This window comes from Anthonomus grandis, chromosome 15 (assembly GCF_022605725.1).
Source record: "Anthonomus grandis grandis chromosome 15, icAntGran1.3, whole genome shotgun sequence".
NCBI classification, from domain to species: domain Eukaryota; kingdom Metazoa; phylum Arthropoda; class Insecta; order Coleoptera; family Curculionidae; genus Anthonomus; species Anthonomus grandis.
Window position 1 is genome coordinate 17,434,504 of NC_065560.1, and position 19,406 is coordinate 17,453,909.

Here is a 19,406-nt window from a genome sequence, read left to right on the forward strand (position 1 = left end):
AAGTAATTTATTATTTGTTAATAAAATTTAAGTTGTTAGAGATAGCACCTTCCAATACATTACTTGACCACCACATTTATCTAGTTATTTATGCGAGATCACAGCGCATTTAAATATCGGCAATAACAAAATAAATAAAAGCGCTGTTATCATCATCGCCCTTGTCTTAAAAAAATAACAAAACGGCCGGGCGCCCAAAGATTCCCGCGTCGTTAAACTGCAAGTGGTCAATATAGCGCCCACAAAGAAAAACAAAGTTGATGATGGCTCTTTAAAGACAGAACGTCGTATTTTAAATTTAAAGGTGTCATCGTATAGGCGAGAAAAAGCGGTCACAATAATTTATTCATTTAATAAATACTTTTGTCATATATTTTGAAATAACGCCAGAAAAAAAATAAAATGATTTTGCCAAATTTCATTTTTTTGCAAAATTTAGGAAGTATTTAGATTTTATTATAAAAGGACACTATATTGCTCAACTTTCCTCTAATTATACCACCTCTATTGACGTCCTGTATAACCGTGATGCGGGGTCTTTAAACAAAATGTTTTTTTTTGCTACTAGGTATCTTTTTATAGTTTTAAGTAAAGTTGTAATTGAGAATTTTCCTGTGTCGCTTAAAACTTAAAATGTGACCTATTTTCTATTTCTATTAAGATCCTCACTCACAACCCCTTACTTTACAGATCTCACTACGCTGCACAATTTTTCAGATATTGAATCACATGACAAAATGGGTTACTTTTCACAAAAAATTATTGATCAAGAAGTTATATTACCATCGGTATTAAGTCTTATGAATTATTTCAATTATTCTTTATAATATTTACGTGAAACCTACTTATATCTTAAAATTTGTTCCACATATTTTTTGTATTAGTTTTTAGTTAATTAAGTGCAACGGGCTTTTTATTTAAAAACTTGACCCTCTTGAACACAAAATGAAGGAAACATAATGTTTGTTGGAATTATAACTTGTATTAAACTTTCTTGGTAATTTTGTAAAAATAGCTTTTTATATATATTTTTGTATTAATTTTTGTCTCAAAAACATATTTTGGTAAGTAATTATTTGTTTATAAACTTTAACTTTTAAGAAATTTCAATATGCCTCCACCCTTAAGTATATCACTTATCACTTGACCACTACATAAATGACACCGTGTTGTGTGTTCAAAAAAAATAATAAAAACATAGTTGGCAGCATCATCCCATATCTTAAAAAAATATCCAACACGGCCGCGTAACCGGAGATTCCAGCGTCGTTGAAAACCTGACTCAAAGAAGCCAAAAGCCAAGTCCACGCAGCTAAAATAAATCGTTCCTAGATTTGACGCTTCGCGGCAGCACCACACTGTGCACGAAACTGAACGGCAATCCGATAGTCGACCGGGTACACTTTTTAACACAGGATTGCGTATCTTCCCAAATATTCAATCAACGGTTTCGGTATTCTCTACTAAAATTATCTTTTATTTGTCTTTATATTTCTAGGTCTCATGATGCTTTCTGTAATGCGAAACATGTGACATATTTTAATTAGAAGAATGGTCTCTTTGAGAATCATGGACCCTTTTTTAACTATAACTGTCCGGTACCATTCCAACCAAACCAGTAGATTCTTTCTGGTAGTATTTAAAGTTTTTGCTAGAAGGATTCCTTGTTTATATACTCTAGGACTTTTCATGGGCATCAAAAGTTTCTACGTTTTTTCCTCCAGTTGTAGCATTGATCATCACCTGTAACTTTAACAACACTGGCATTTCCATTAGCTTCTTTCTCTTCAGTTCTCGTCGTCAATATCCTATTGTATACATACATTCATTTTAAATTGTCGACTCTTCCAAGCCTAATATGGCGTCATTCATATTTTCTGCCTTAACTTATTGCCTGAATGTGGTCAAGCCAAGCATCTGGATCCCTTTTTCATTTGCCGACAAGATTTTACGATGTGTGGCTTGATACTGTATCCATTGCCATCTTACAAAATGGGGGATTGGCGTTTAAGCAATAGTTCTTATAGAAAGACCTAAGCGCATTTGTGACATCATATTTAGGCAAAATTATTTAGCAGCGTATATATGATAATTATTATGACAAAATGAATATAAAACAGGGTTCGAAAATATAATTTATATAAATATAAAAATATCGGATATATATATCCTAATCTTGATATTTATGTTGAATTTTTGTTATTACGTACATTCCAGCCTTTAATAAATATTACAAAGATATTATTTGTAATATTTTTATTACTCAAAAAAATATGTATTTAAATGAAAAAAATACATAATAATTCGATATTTAACAACTTGAAATCATTTTAACAACATATGAAAATAAAAGAAAGAAAAAAACAAAAAAGAAACATTCTAAAACATTGCCTCATTAATAAGAAAAACAACATATTAATTAGTAAAAATTAATTAATCGTTCTTTATCAAAACTGTACGAATTAATTAACGCGCTAGTCTCTGGTGTAGGAGCCTGATCCCAAATCCAATCTAAATTATGTTGTTGGATACCCGACTTTTCATTTAAATATTTAAATAAGAAAACAAGCTTAGCTGTTTTTTGATATCTCAATCTATTTCGCATGGTTGGAACTCGACTATTCCAAAAGACGAAAAATATCTTTCCAAAGCTGCCGTTGCTGCATTAGCTGTCATTAAATCAAAAAATTCTGTTTTTCTGAAGGCCATTCTTTCCACTTTACTAATGGATTTGATTGAGTTATCAATGACATGGCAAAAGGTACAAAATTCTGGGTGTATCTCATTGATAAACTGGTAAATTTGTTCTTCTCAAGAAACCTATGGTCCAACATGTTTGCTGCAAAATGAGCCCCACCCATGGCGATACTTCTACGCCTAAAAAACTGTTTTTTTGGGCTGGTTCTTTAATGCCATTTCCAAAGAAATCCATATTTCTTCAGCAATAGAAATTGTTGTTGATGTTTATTGCGTGTGATGTAGTGCCACAGCAATTGGTGCCATACGAGCTAATAAATCAACAGCATTAGTATGTTGTATTATATTATATTTAAGTATTAAGTAAGTATATAATTAATAAGTATTATAATTTTCCTATGTAATATTTAGATATTTTCTTTAAAATCGAAATCCCGACAAGGGAAGAATGGTCGGCGAACCAATTTAAAGAGCCAAGTGGTTTCCAGGGCTGGTACACAGATGGATCATGGATGAAAAGCACCAATTTAGCCGGAGTGTACAGGATGGAAACGAACACAGGGTAGTCCTTGCCGCTAGGGAAACACACCACAGTTTTCCAAGCGGAGGTGTTTGCTATGCTCGAAGTATCGAACAAACGAGAGGCATTGGAAGGTAATAAGGGGATTTGCATCCACTCCGATAGTGAAGCTGCCCTCAAGGCGATTCAAAAACCCAGGGCCAGCTCAGCACTAGTCCAGGAATGCAGAGACGCATTGGAAAGGCTTGCAGCAAACAAGGAAGTGAGACTGAGGTGGGTCCCAGGACACCAAGGTGTTGAAGGCAATGAGCGGGCCGACGAACTGGCAAGACAAGGTTCCGTTAACCCCTTCGTAGGCCCCGAACTTTGTCTCGGTCTTAGCAAGAAACAAATCTCCCAGGCACTTAATAATTGGGCCTGGGAAAAAACAAGGAAGAATTGGAGAAGGACAGAAGGGTGTAGACAGGCCAAGGAAATGATACCAGACCATGACGGCTCTAAAGCAAGGCGACTGCTAACAAAGACCCGACAAAGTATCAAAGACTTGGTGGGAATCCTGACCGGGCACAACGGTCTAAACAGGCATCTACACCTTCTTAGTATAAGAGAAAGGCCACTCTGTCCGAATTGCGGTACAGGGGAGGAAACTTCATACCAGATACTAGGTATCTGTGATAGGTGGAGTCGCCTGAGAAGGAAAATTTTCGGAGCAACGACACTCCAGCGGGAAGATCTTAAAGATCTGGACTAGGACAACGTGCAAGCCTTTATTAAAAGGACTCAGTAGAGACCGCGCATTGCGAGTGGAGACGTAGGGGTGGGTGATTCTGGGATTGACGAAAAGGGACTGCTGAGGCCTACTTGCCGAGCACTGGCTCCTCCACCCTTACTACTACTACTAGATATTTTCTTGCATATATTTAACGATTTCTATTTAGGTGTAAAATTTTTTAATAAGCCTTTATTGGTTGACGGTTAAACTTCAGCAATTTAGTATTCTGTAATTTATTTTCTGTGTTTGGATCTTCAGTAGCCACTTCACAAGTTTTCATATATTTTTTTATTCAAGTGGAAATCTTGCATTTCTTTTTTTGCATATTTTACGCACCAGTGAGTGAAAAGTAATTTGACATTTAATTTATAATTTGTCAACAAATGTTTTGACGTTTTGTTTACCGTAAAGTCGTTTAAGTGCGTCAAATAATTTGTTATTTTTAATTTTTTTTATGTTTTCTTCAGTAGTAGAAAACATTTTGTATGTTACACGTGTGTAAAATCCCCTTTTTTTATTTATGGGAATTGTCGCATTCGTCTACGGCTCATGCTTTTTTTAAGTTTTTCATTCATCAAAAAAGGCTTATTTAACACACTTGTTACCTAAATAACAATTACCTATCAACAAAATTGTATTAAATTATAATAAAGTTGACGTTTATGATTCTTTTGATAACGCGTGGGTGGAAATAAGCATACTTTAAAAAAATAATATGCCCAGCCAATGATAGCATTCTGGCACTAGAGCGGCGTGGCTTGCGAACTGCTAAAATTCAAAATAAAAATTAATTAAACGAATTTTTCACTGCAAGTAGTTGAAGAGCGAGATTTGGCATCTCTGACCTTTATATTTGGTAATATCGGACTTTGTTTAGTTAGGCATTTATATTTCAGATGGAAAAAGAAATGCGATATATGTATAGACGTTGCATATAGACGCTCAATAAAGAAATATTTTTAGCTGTTATAGATTAATAAATTAATTTTTTTTTTTTTTTAAATATATTTACAACGTGATCAAGATTTTTGAGAATATGAAAATAGGTAATTTATAAATAGTTGCCAAATGTGATTTTTATAGATATCTACGTAGTAGTTATTGAAATACTTGCGCCAGAATATTCGATGTTTGCGGTTTTCTAACCCCCCATTCTAATCTTTATAAAGCTACTCATTAAATCTCTATGGTTGTCGGGTATAGATTGGGATGAGAAAGTTGAAATATTCATCGAATTCAGACGAATTAATTGGCTTTTGTGATGCCTCAGAGAAGGCATACTGCGGGGTGGTTTACATACGAATTTTACACTTTGATAATATATATAGTAATTAGTTTGTAGAAAGTCAAAAGTTAGCTCTTTAAAAACTTTAAGCCTAGTAAGATTAGAGCTTTTGGGCGCTGTATTGCTAAGCAGGCTCGTGCATTTTATTTTTCATACATTATACTTATTCACACCAATTTACAATTTTCTAACACATTTGCTTTTACTGATGAAATATTTACAAAAATTAAAGCATTTTCTTGATGAGCAAGGTCTTTTACGATTGGATGGCAGGTTATGTAATTCTTACTCATTATGTTATGATAGTAAATTTCCTTTACTACTGACTTCAAATGCTAAATTAACATGTATGTTGATTTTTGATCTACACATTACATATTTACATTGTGGTATACAAACCACCCAGCACTTTCTATTTCAAAATGTTTGAGTCATATCTGCCAAGAAAATTATACGTGAAGTTAATCGAAATTGTCATACATGCTGGAAAATAAATCCAAAACCATATACATCCACTATGGGAAATCTTCAGAGTTTTAGAATTTCAGAAATTTCGGATTTTACAAATACAGGTTTAGACTTAGTTTGCTCTGACCTGGCAGTACTTACGCCTGGTCATTTTTTATCTATGCAACCTCTTAGTGCTTTACCTGACCCTGATTTTACGAATCATAATATAAATCGAATTTCACGCTGGCAACTCTTATAACGTATACATCGCGTTTTTTTATATTTGTTGGAACAGGAACAACCTGCACACTCTGCAACAAAGAGCCAAATAGTTAGCTCCTATCGGCGGGGTTGGAATAGGCACCATGGTCGTGATAAAAAATGAAAATCTACATGCATTACAGTGGAATCGTGGAGGTGTTACCTGGGCGCGATAATGTGTCGCGGGTTGCTGTAGTGTAAACTGCTAGGGGCAATTTATTGCAACCTCGGTCTTCTTGATTCAATCATGCCAACAACCATCAATGTAGTTACTCTATGTTTGCTAATATCTTACATATATATATATATATATATATATATATATCTTCTTTCTTTCTACGACTAGCTAGTGTCCCCTAAAATAGTTAAGACTACCCCAAACGCTCCACTGCCGCTAAGCAGTAAGCATCTCAACACTCGGAAACTAAGATAACATATACCGAGATCTTAGAATCCAAATGTGTCAGTCGAGAAGACAAGTGAGGGGCCCTCTATAACTCACAAGACCAACTCGAAGGAGCTGCGCGCTCAGAGGGCATCGCTGTTGATTGCTACACAATCGAACACAACCTGGTAATACCTCGCTAAACAGCGACAAACTGTGGTATACCATAAAACTCTAGCCATGGACTTATATGACATATGGACAACAATATAAAATATTACTCACATGTCGACATGATTTACCTCTGCACAAAACAATCACAACCATTCTAATATACACCTGGTGGACAAACAGCACCACACATGGTAAACTATGACCACTCTATATAAATGGCTCTTTATAAGCGGAAGTGCTAGCACTCATTGCCTCTTTAACTTTTTTGGGTCTCTCTCAATCTTTGCTTATATTATTATTTTTGTTTAGGGTATAGATTTTCAAGGATGTAAGATAATTTTCGGGCGGTTGAGACACTTAAAAGAATACAGGGTGTTTATAAAATATACGTTTATTAAATATATTAAATTACCTTAGGATATTTTACTTTATTTTATTTATATACCAATTACTCTTTATTGCAAAAAACCGTCTTTTTGCAATTTTTTAGCCAACTAGTTTAAAAAGGTCATAAAACTTTAATTTTCGGTTATATCGTCGATACCAATTATTCCATGTTCTGTTTCAATGAAATAGAATTTAAGTTTTCGTTAAATGTTAAATGGTGCGATAATAAAGTATGGTTCTTAAAAAAAAACACTAGTTTGTGACGTCATTTTATTTAAACTAAAATCATCCATAATTTTTGCAGTTATCATTTTCTCCTAAAAATAAGTTTAAAAAAGGTAGGAGCATTAAAAACAAATCAGATTTCAAGATTAGTTGGGACTTAAGAGTCACAAAATTTGAAAGAATGTTTTGGTCGTTTATTTGGCTTTGTATCTGCTATTAGTTTGTCGCTAGCGTTTTAGGATGTTCTGTACTTTGCCGAAAATATACATTTACTAATACACTTTTTTTATTTAATGTCAGGTGTGGCTAAAAACTTACCGAAGGCAGATGAGAGTGACAAATAGTAAGTAATTTTTTGTTATACTTTATCTTTTTTAATAAACATTTGGTGTTTAGATTACTTTAAAATCTCTTATTTTTATATATTTTTACTACCGCCGAAAGAAATAGCAATAAAAAAAGTTTTTGTGGTGGAAATATATATAATATATAATATAAATAATATTTGCTTATCATTAATTTTTGGGACACCCTGTACTATACATATTTGTGTATATATTTTATGCTATGAATACTTGCATAGAGTTCAACGTTAATGTGAGCCTAAAAATACATTTTTTGTTAAAGTCCTTCCTCCTTCCATCATTTCTTCTACGATAAAGAGAATAACCATTAACATTTTTTTTCTCTCATCTATCATTTTTTTTGGAAATTCCTTTGTCTACTTCCACTCAATTATACAAACTGATGTGGGGTTTAAGATTCCCGGAAGGACCGGAATCTGTTGAATTGACTAAATTAGCAATATTAATAGTCTACTTAGTTTGTTTTTTATCTGCCGGGTAACAAGAAACCGTGCTATTTCTGGACTTTAATGCTTTCTCAGAATTCTAGCCCTTGGCTGTGTGGGATTCACCGGTTTTATTGATTTAAGAGTGTAAGAGTTTTTTAGCAAGTTTAAGAGTTTAAGAGTCTTAGAGCATAATATTTAGTTTAGGCTTTTCTTAAGAGGAGGAGCTCTGTCCTTGTGTGTGTGAACGATATTTTCACGTTTGAACCTCACCTCATTTATAACAACCTCTCTTAAAAAGTCTTTTCTTCTTTTTTTTTCGATTTTAGATATTTTTAGTTTTTATTGTTAAGATTGTTTACTTATATTCACACATATTAGTATAGTTCGGATTGTTTCCCATTTTTGATCATGTTACTTAATGGCCTATGGGTTAGACGCGCGCCTGTGAATCTAAAGGTTGCTGGATCGTTCCCCACTGGTGACATTTTACATTTTTACTTTTTTATTTTTTTAAGCATATATTTTTATCTATGGCGGGAATTGTTAACTTAACCTAGCTTTTCTTTTGTTGTTACTTGTAATGTGATTTGTGTAGGTCTAGGTAATGAGTTTTATAAGCGTTCTTTTTGTGATAAATATCTTAATGTATTTTTTAGGCCTGATGATGCTCCGATAGGAGCGAAACACGTGTAGCTTTTAAACAAAAAAAAAATTATATGGATTTGATGAGACCGTGACTTTGTTTTTACCTTTGTTTTGTTTATTATAGTGGACGCTCTCGGGTAAAGTGGCTGATATCGGAGCTGCGAAGGGCAGACACTGTTCCACTTTGGCAGCTACAAGCTTGACCTTGTTGTTAAATGATACATTTATCCAATTTGTGGGAACTTGATACCCTATGAATTACAGAACCATCTAAAAGAAAATCGAGAGAGGAAAGAGCCGCCGCAGTTAAAGATTTCTTCATAGAAACGGTAACGCGGGATACGGACGATCGCTACGAGGTGCAACTTCCTTAGATGGAGGGTCACCGTCCTTAGCTCTCAAATTTAAAGATTGCGGAAAAAAGACTAGTCAAGGTTGAACAAATTACAAAAAAAAAATAACTTAGTGGAGCCTTATGATAGTTTTCAAGAGTGGTTATCAGAGGATATCATTGAATCAGTGGCTGATGAAAATGGCTTTAGTGGAACCGGACATTTGTTTCTCAACCGACCGGTTATTAAAGAGGGTTCTACGACAAGAATTCGGTCTGTGTTCGACGCCTCAGCAAGGGAAAGCGACAGCTCTTCCCTAAATTATTGCCTTGAAAAAGGTCAGAACTTAATTGTGTTGATCCCGTCCATTTTATTAAGATTCTGAGAGAATCCTATCGGTGTTGTGTCGGAAGGCATTCCTGCAGATTAGTGTTCATAAAAGAGATCGTGATTTTTTAAAATTTCTGTGGGTGAATCCCGAGCAGAACGTCATTGTATATCGCCATAAACGTGTCGTTTTCGGGGTTAACAGCAGCCCATTTTTATTAAGGGCAACCATTAAAAAGCCACCTAACAGACTGCTTGAAGAAGGTGCAGAGTGGTATCAAATATTAGCACTTAAATTAATGAACGCCAATGAGTCGAATCTGTTAAATTGACTAAATTAGTAATATTAATAGTCCACTTAGTTTGTTTTTTATCGTTTTTTACCGTGCTATTTTTGGACTTTAATGTTTTGTCAGAATTCTAGCCGTTGGCTGAGTGGGATTCACCGGTTTTCTTGATGCAAACAGTTTTTTAGTCTTAGAGCATAATATTTAGTTAATGACACGTTGGTATTATTTTGTCGCGCTTATTCTTAAAAGTCTATTAAAATTACCGTCGTGTAATAAACTGTGTTTTATTATTCGAACCGACTAACGAAAGGAAAATCCGGTAGTACATCGTGACATAAGAATATGTGACTTTAGTAAATTATAGTGCTTTATTATTAGGGTTTGGAATTTCTGCGGATATATATTTATTAATACTAAACCTGTGGCAAAACACTTTTTTGAAACTCTAAACTTTTATTCGATGTACTATATGAATGTATATTTTTAATTTTGAGCCATTGAGGATTTCAGGTGAAAGTTAACAAAATATCGTGTTGTCGTGGACTGCCAATAAAGCTCGAAGGTAAAATAACCATCCGACGTTGTCGCCTCTCGAATATGCACATAAATAGATGGATGGCGAAGCAAAGCTTTGCTTTAGATTTCTGCTTATCCGCATTTGTTTCATCATTTTCTTCCAGACTTTCGATAAGCCGTCAAACTCAAAAACATTTTTGATTGCAAAACACCAATTGTCGTATTTCTCGCGACCCATTGTCGGCATGGTTACACTGGATAAATAATTCTTCGCCGCCATTACTACAAACTTACGTTTGTGTTTGTGTTTGTGTCCACCAAACAACTGCGAATTTTACTTGACCCAACGCCACTGCGTTACCAAAAAAACACTCAACAAACTCCTCCAGCTTATAGGACTTAAACACTTGAGTATAAAAATTTGAAGAGATGTCAATGCATTTTCTATTATTATTTAGATTTGCTGGCAGTTTTGATGTTAGTTTATACACGGTATATGCTTATTCTATGTATACTTATTCCCTCCGAAAAATCAAATTGGCTTTCTGACCAGACTAAATGTTTTCACAAAATGTTCAGTCAATTTTTAATTCACCTGTCTTTTGGTTGGGTGATAATTTTTTTTTTTATGAATAGAATCCGTTATATTTTTAATTTTAATAATTTTTTTAATTTACTAATATTAAAATCTTTTTAATATTAGTGTTGTTTTGTGTAATTTGATTTTTATAATTGGTTTTGTTTTTTTTTGTTAATCATTGACGTAATTTCTCAAAAATGTATTGTTTAGGTGGTTACAAAGCTTTTTTTAGTAGTTCTTTTGAATGGCAAAGTTCCGTTAAAATACATTCTCTAGTTTTGCTCTTAAGAATTAAATAAATTTATAAATTGATTTTTGAAGAACAGGTTCCCTATGACATCCACATCCGCGAAATTTAAAGTTTCTGGCAATTTTGAATCTACCAATTTATTATCGTCACTTATTTGGTAAGTTTTATTTTCTATCCTGAATTTCTTTCTTTTGGTGTTGAAAACCCATATGTATTTAGTAAAGAGTTTTATATTTGTTAACATCTAACTTTTTTCTATCCCTTGTACTATATTTATAAGTTTATATCTTTTGTGAACATTGTCCAGCCATTTAGTAAATGGGCCAAAAAGAAACTTTTTAAGTCAATTATAAAATCACTTATACGAATTGGAGGAAGCTTATACACCACAGGGATCAGACGAGTTGTTATTTGAACAAAATCAAGTCTTTAAAGGGTTGCTTTAGACACTAGTATCTTATGACTTGTGTAATGAACACGTATGCTACTTTAAAGTATACGATGACAACACCGTTTTCAGTCTCAGTTCTCTATACGCGTTTTAATTAAATTAGTTTTTTCTTGGCAGTTATTTAGACGCAATAATATAGATTGTCACTGTCACTCTTTCATAAATAGTAATTTCTTTTCGAAACAGCTTACAATACTTAACTCATAATACATCAACTACACACCTGTAGTAGTCGGAAAGTATCCGGTGTTGAAATTGTCAATATATTCTAGACAAGTCTGTATATGTTTTGTATTTGTGTTTATGACTACAATGTTATGCTAAGAAAATTTTCTTAAATCTTAATCTTAATTTTTTTAAAAATAACTTAAAATTCAATACTTTCTTTCTCAATTTAGCCAGCGACATTTAAATACCTTCAACAAGAACGACTCTTAACAATTTTAATCTATTATATATTCGCTTTTTATCTAGTATTTTATTTCTTATAGGAGATTTTTTTATTACAGACTTTTTTCTATTAGACTTTCTTTGATTTTTTGCTAGGTTCTTGCCTTTATTAGGTTTTTTATACGAGCATAAGTCATGTGTGATAATATGCTTTTGTTTTTATACATCACAGTTAAGACAATAGTCAACATTCCAGGCGTAAAAAAGCTCATGTCGAAAAAAAATAAGATACCGACGAAAAAAAAGGTGCAAAATGTATTAAATATTGTTTGTTTTATTTTTTTTATTGCTAAGAATAATATTTTTTTCACATATAAATGGGAAATATGGGTTGGGTTGTTTTTTTTTCACGAATTATAATAAATGGGAAATATGGTTCAATTTGTGATTTATGCTTCTATTTGAATCGAACACTAGTTACACCATAAGAGAATTCGAATTCAAGCATTTTTCGATGATTCCTGGCAAGCTTTACCTTTTTACATGTTTTTGAGATAGTATATATACACTGTTTTTCATAACAAGCGTATCAAAAATTATATTCGCTTTATTTTGACGGGTGCAAATATGAGTTAATGCCAATCGAATAGAAAATTGCCAGCAAGAGGAAAGTGGGCAAAAGTACGGCAAAAATAACTTTTTGCTTAGTAAGCTAGCTTATCATCGACTGTGTAAGGATTCATTACTTTTGCACCACTTAAGAAAACGAAATACAAATTTTGATACACGTATTTTAAATATGCTATTCCTTTACAGCTTTCAACAAACTTCGGCTGAAGAAACCGTAATACTTTGTACACCTTCAAGAGCACCTGATAAACGAAAACACTCATTTGAATCCAAGCCTCTGATTAATAAGACTATTTCAGAATATATGCAACCAACTTCAGTCTCCAATGCCACAACAACTAGTAACGAATTCATGGAATCTTCAAAAGAAGAAAACCTAAACTTGGAAGTTATAAGGGGCCAACGCAAAAAGACACGGAACGAATTAGTTAGTAAAATGGAAATATCAAACAATTATAGTTCTACAGTTGAAGCAGCACATATTTCTGAACCAGTTCCTTATGATCTACACATTTTTTGTAACGATGAAAAACTAAATCGATCATTTTTTAAATCATACTTATCTGTATCCGAAAAATATGATATTATGCAAGGTTATCGAACTAAACAAGGATGTTCTACTCTTCTTACGCAAAGCAGTTTCTCTAATTCTACTGTGGTTAAAAGATGCCAAGACAATAAGATTATATTTAATAATTCGAGGTTAGCAAAACTATCAAATCAAGAGAAGAATTTTAGCATAATGAACAGAGTAGAGTTTACTACATTTAAGCCGGCAAGTAAAGCTCCCACGAAGGCAAAGGTAAAATCAACGTTATTAAAATATGGCATTCCAAAAATCAGACCGGAAGAACCATTCTACAATAACGTGGAAGATGAGAAAGGTGCGATTGAAATGGGTCACAGAACATTACGAATTTCTAGTAAAACTACTGCACATCTGGCCGAATTTCAGTCAAAATACGATGGATTTAATAAATATCGGAAAAAAATCATGGAAATTATTTCCAAATTACCTTGGAATAGTAATAATGTGTCAACGCTTAAAATAAGTCATTGTGAGGATAGAAGAATAATTATTCGCCCTTTAAAAAAAACACCTCGGATAGTGTCAGTTAAAAGCTGGCTAGTAGAAAATGTTAATAAATCAGAAAATTCTGTTACCGAAGGACACGATTATGAGGCGAACGTAACATTATCCCTAACCTATTGTCCTCCTCAGTTTGAAATATCGGGATCTTCGTTATTATTATCACAAAACTCAACTAGTTCCGTATTAGAACCAAGTAGAACAAATAGCTTGGAAATGCTTAAGCTTCGGGATTCTATTATATCATCGGGCGAAGAACATAATTCATATGAAATTACCGGAATTTCTCAGAAACTTAATAAATCTGTTCAAAATCTGCAAGTGGCTAGGGCCACCACTGAACATCAATACTTAACTACGATGGTTATGGAGCTACATATTAGAACCAGGGGAGATTTTAAGCCCGATCCTCAATACGATCCCATCTGCGCCATATTTTATTCTATATTAAATGACTCGCCGGATTCAAAATCAAACATCAATGGAGTAATCGCTATAGACAATCTTCCTGAAGATCAGGGTAGTACTAAATCAAATTTTTTTAGCGGGTTAGACAATAACTGTGCTATAACTTTTGTAGATGCCGAAATTTCTTTATTTCAAAGTTTAGTGAACTTGGTGAAACACTGGGACCCAGATATCATTACTGGTTATGAAATAGAAATGCTTTCTTGGGGTTATCTTATTGAACGAGCCTATGTTTTGTCATTCGACATTATACCTATGCTTGGTAGGAGCCAGCTTCATCGATATGGTAAAATGAAATTTAACCGAAAATTGGTAGACTCTTTGGAAACCAGTATCATTGGCAGAATACTTTTGAATGTCTGGAGAATTATGAGACAAGAGATTGCATTACAGAGCTATACCTTTGAGTCAATTGCTTATCATATACTCAATAGGCGGATAAGTATGTTCTGCTTTAAGCAGTTAACGTATTTTTGGGACCATCGAACAAATCACTACAGGCACAGAGTGGTGAATTACTACCTTTTACGAGTAGATACTGTTTTGGAGCTTTTTAATAAACTAGACTTTTTAAACCGTACCAGTGAACTTGCCAAACTATTTGGTATATTATTTTATGAAGTATTATCCAGAGGCTCTCAGTTTAGAGTAGAATCCATGATGCTTCGATTGGCAAAGCCTCTAAATTATGTACCAGTATCTCCTTCGACCGAGCAACGCAGCAAAATGAAAGCTCCTGAATACATTCCTCTCGTTATGGAACCTGAGTCGAAACTTTACACTGATCCCGTAATAGTTTTAGATTTCCAGAGTTTATATCCTTCAATAATAATTGCCTATAATTATTGTTTTACCACTTGTATTGGACGAGTTAAATACTTGGGAACAAATCATCCATTTGAATTTGGCGCAAGTCAGTTAAAAGTACCTCGGAAAGTGGTGGAGAAGCTTTGCAAGCGTGATTTGCTAAACTTCTCGCCGTGTGGTGTTGCATTTGTAAAACGAAAAGTGCGTGAAGGAATTTTACCACGAATGTTAAAAGAAGTGCTAGAAACGAGATTTATGGTAAAAAATGCTATGAAAGAGAACAAAGGCAATGAAAACTTGTTAAAGGTGTTACACAACAGGCAGCTTGGATTAAAGCTGATCGCAAACGTTACATATGGCTATACCGCGGCGAATTTCAGTGGACGAATGTGCTGCGTGGAGGTAGGCGATAGCGTGGTTAGTAAGGGCAGGGAGACTTTAGAACATGCCATAGCTGTAGTAGAGGAAAATGCAGAATGGGAGGCCAAGGTAAGACTGGTAAGGGGGCAAAAGTAATATTATATAATATTACTAAGCCAAAGATTCGACATTTTTGCCTGTTTTTATCCCAATATTCCTAAATTAACAATAATTATTGACTGATTCGTTTCGTTTCAAATTAACACACGTTTGTGGTTTTTTTTTTTTTTTTTTTTTTTTTTGGTGGTGCGTTGCCGAACGGAACATAGGAAAACCCATGTAAATTTTAAGGGGGTCAATTATTGACTTCCCTGTACATTTTATAGAAAAAATTTAAGATAACTTTTTGAAGAGACCAATCTGGCAAACCCCTGTGCAAAGTTTCAAAAAAATTTAATAAGCGAATCTTGAATTATTTAATTAAATGTAATTGCAAAATTAGCAAATTTTCGGTTCAGGTAAAACCAAACGGGCTTCTTACTTCTCTTAGATTTTTTCTGTAAAATGTACAGGGAAGTCAAAAATTTACATGGGTTTTCCTATGATCCGCTTGGCGACGCACCACCCGGTATATCTATGTATCTATAATAATATAAATGAGCTTAAATAATATACAAGGTGTTATTAATACATGTGCATTGTTTAAGTGATAGTTGGCAAAAAGATATACTAAACTAATAATACATATGCTTCTTTATAAACTGCTGAGGAAATTATAAAAATAATAGGGTTGAAAACTTGATGGCACAAAAAATTGTGCGACAATGATGAAGACTGATTTCTTGGTTATAGAATTTTTTGTTGTAGGTTGTCTATGGTGATACGGATTCTCTTTTCGTCTTAACGCCGGGTAAATCAAAAGAGGAAGCTTTTGAAATTGGAAGAAAAATCGCGAATGCCATAACAAAAGTTAATCCAGATCCTGTAAAGTTGAAATTAGAGAAAGTTTACCAGCCTTGTATTTTACAAACTAAAAAAAGATATGTTGGTTTTATGTATGAAAGTGCTGATCAAAACGAACCGGTTTACGAAGCCAAGGGTATTGAGACTGTTCGGAGAGATGGATGTCCGGCTGTCACAAAGGTATCTTTTTCTATTCAATTAACTCAACGCTAAAATTAGTGTCAGTGTAAACTAAAAAAAAATCTTTAACGACCTTATAGCAAATATATACACGATTTTTAGTACTTGTCATTTTCAAAACTCAGGAGACTCTAATGTAAACTCTACTACTCCTAATGATTAATGGCGACGAATTAAAATGTTGTAAAATCGTTATGGGAAAAGCTAATGTCGATGAACTGTTTTTAAAAAAACATTTTTATTGCAGATAAATAATGTTTCCTAATATATGGCAAAATCAACCTTTCCATTATTCATTGTCGTCCTGTTCTTTTTCTTTAACCTCATAATGCGGTTAAAGTATCAGATTTTTTTTAAGTTCTCTTCCTAATCGCCTCCTTAGTAGGCCCGATGAAATTAGGTGGCCGCCTACATCTGATTTGTTTTTAAACGACGAGGTCTTAAGGAGACCACCTACAGTCATCACGGTAGACGGTCAGCCAATTTAGAGATAAAGGAGGTGAATTTAGGAGTACAAAACAGCTTTTCATTCGGCTATCATACTGTTTAGCTAAAGGAGCTGATTTAATTGAGCCTTTTATTTAATATTATTTCTATCTATTGTTATTGAGCTATGTTTGTTATTTGATAGATTAAAAAAATTTTAGAATAATCTTTTTATTTTTCAGAATTTATACTATCGCGAAAAATTGATTTAAGAAAAATCTAGTTTTAAGTTAATTCCTTCGTTAGCGGATCATTTTATTTCGCAAGACGTAAAAAAAAATTAAAAAGGGAAGAATACTTAGAGATATGAAGATATAAGGCCTACCTTGTTCCCCTTTCCCGTACTTCTGGAGGTACCTTCTTATTTGCTGACAACCACAGCAGTAGTACTCCTCAATTATAATATTTTAGGAATTTTGTTAGATTTATAGATTTTAGGCGTTAGTGTAGTTTTCGTGTGATTTTAATGTATTAAAATTAATTTCATGTATTAGGCAAACGATTGTCCTTGCCCAAAAATAGATAAGTTGCGCTACTTAGTACTTTACTTATTACGTGCTGGGTAGCCAATGGTAATAGATCTGGGAACCCTTTAGCGCGATCAATTAATTAATTATTATAATGTTTAATTCAACTTGGTTGTGCCAGAAAGCGATTAAATTATACTAGAGTGCTTTCGTAAGTAAACAAAAAAAGAAGATTTCTTTAAAAAATATAATTTTCAATATTAAAATAACGCTTTAGTTTTCCTAATTCTTAACGATCGTGTATGTAAAACCAGCATGGAATATGTTTTAAATATATTGCTAGTTTTGCATAATATTTCTTCAGAATGTTGTGCCCAAGCTGACCCAACAAAGGCTGATCGGTTGATAGCGCGTATATAAAGAGTGTGTACTGCCTTAAATTTTCTTTTGGGGCATTCGAAAGACTACCCCTTGACTTTCAAGTTTATTAATATCTCGTCTTCTGAGAAATTTGAAATGTTTGAGCTAGTTATAATATCTTTTATTATATTTGAGTTCCTATAAGTAGTAACTTTATACGAGTTTATGTACAGCAGAAAATCCACATGAGTTAAATATTTTTGTTCTCACGAATATTCTAGAAAAGGAGCTACCCAAGAGCTTGGGTATTGTAGAGAAAGGCTGTACTATTTGCGATCTTCGCCTAGTATCCGATAAGAACCGTTTGCGACTCATTAACAGAACCATTTATCCCCTAAGCACGGTTTCTAACATCTTAGCATTGCTTGACTTGACATGGATAGTAAAAATCAAAGTAGGGATTCTCGAGGTCGTTAAGCCCGCACCAAAGAGAAAATTCACCTAAGGGGGATTTGTATCTTCTTAAACCACCTACAAAAAGAAAAAGTTTTCATTTGCTCATGATTTTTATTTGTATTCTGTAGATATTTGGAGCTGCAGTAATCCGGGTGTACGAGACTTTTCGAAAGCTTTATTATTAATATTGTTACAGATTTCATGCCAAACGGCAATCGCACTTCCCCTGGGGAAAGGGAATCATTCATTTATCCCGGATATCTCAGATATCGGAAGGGTGAAGCTGCTCTGATGAAATCCTTTTTATGTTACCAGACTCTGTTTTTTACCTTTATTAACAAAGAATACACTTAGACTAAAATTACATTATATGTTTCTTAAACTCGTTGACGTTATCTGTGTTTCCAATTAACTTTCTGACGATTCGATATGTCGATATCTGTCGTCGACTTTTACACTAGCTTATAGATTTTATTATAATATTATTATTAAATATAATTTGGAACTGCGTAGGTGCGTTTTTTTATGAATTGTGCATATACGTATTTTTGCGAGTCGGGATGGCTTTATTTACATATTATTCAACAATTCGGCATCTGTGCAGAATAGTCGCTTTTGCTTAAATATGATTAGGCCTGTTTTATTTATTTTATCGATAAGTTGTTTGGCCTATGATTTTGTATGTCTGTCTATAATTATGGATCTGTCCCAGTGACATTTCTCCACATTTTATTTACAATCACGTACAATCCCTTGATTTTATATTGTAGATGCTTCAAAAATGCCTGACACTATTATTTAAAACGAAGGATATAAGCCTTATAAAGAGCTATGTTCTTAAACAGTTCAACAAAATTCAAGCCGGCAGGGTCAGTATTCAAGATCTTACGTTTGCAAAGGAGTATAGGGGATTTACAAATTACAAACCAGAAGCGTGCGTCCCTGCTTTGGAACTAACTCGGTAAGACACATGCTTATTAAATTCTTATTTTAAGTTGTAATTTTGCCATAAAATATCTATATAATAATGTAACGTACTTTATAAACACTTTCTTTTTATTAACAAAGTCTTTCACCTGATTCGCATTAACTGTCATTTAATTGTTTCCAGAATAAACAATACAACCGATTAAAATGTCACGAAACGCGATTCCTTTTAAAGACCTGTAGTACAATTTGAAAAAGCTTATAATTTTCTTTATTGTTTCTGCTGATGGAGACCAATAATTTCAAGAGAATACTAACAGTCAAAGGAAGCAAGTATAGAAAATTTTAATAAAATAACCCAATTTGGGGCACCAAATGGAGTCCTCAAACAAGATAGAACTACTAAAAACTAGACACTAGGTGTAAATAATAAACTAAACATAAGTAGAATCCTAAATAAGCCCTAAATAAGTAGTATAGTT

The 19,406-nt window shown here is 33.5% G+C and overlaps 1 protein-coding gene across 7 annotated transcripts in view; it reads left to right on the forward strand.

Moving 5' to 3' along the window:
* The window catches only part of LOC126745256 (DNA polymerase zeta catalytic subunit), a 125,751-nt gene that overhangs the window by 91,886 nt on the left and 14,459 nt on the right, over positions 1-19,406 (forward strand). For 4 of the 7 annotated variants that reach the window (XM_050453014.1, XM_050453010.1, XM_050453015.1 and 1 more), the window contains 4 exons: positions 7,457-7,499; positions 12,547-15,223; positions 15,953-16,228; positions 18,768-18,958. In XM_050453014.1, the coding sequence (XP_050308971.1) occupies positions 7,457-7,499; positions 12,547-15,223; positions 15,953-16,228; positions 18,768-18,958 (3,187 nt within the window). Of the gene's footprint in view, positions 1-7,456; positions 7,500-12,546; positions 15,224-15,952; positions 16,229-18,767; positions 18,959-19,406 lie in introns of those variants that run through there. The other 3 variants (XM_050453012.1, XM_050453011.1, XR_007663484.1) reach the window with 3 other exon arrangements.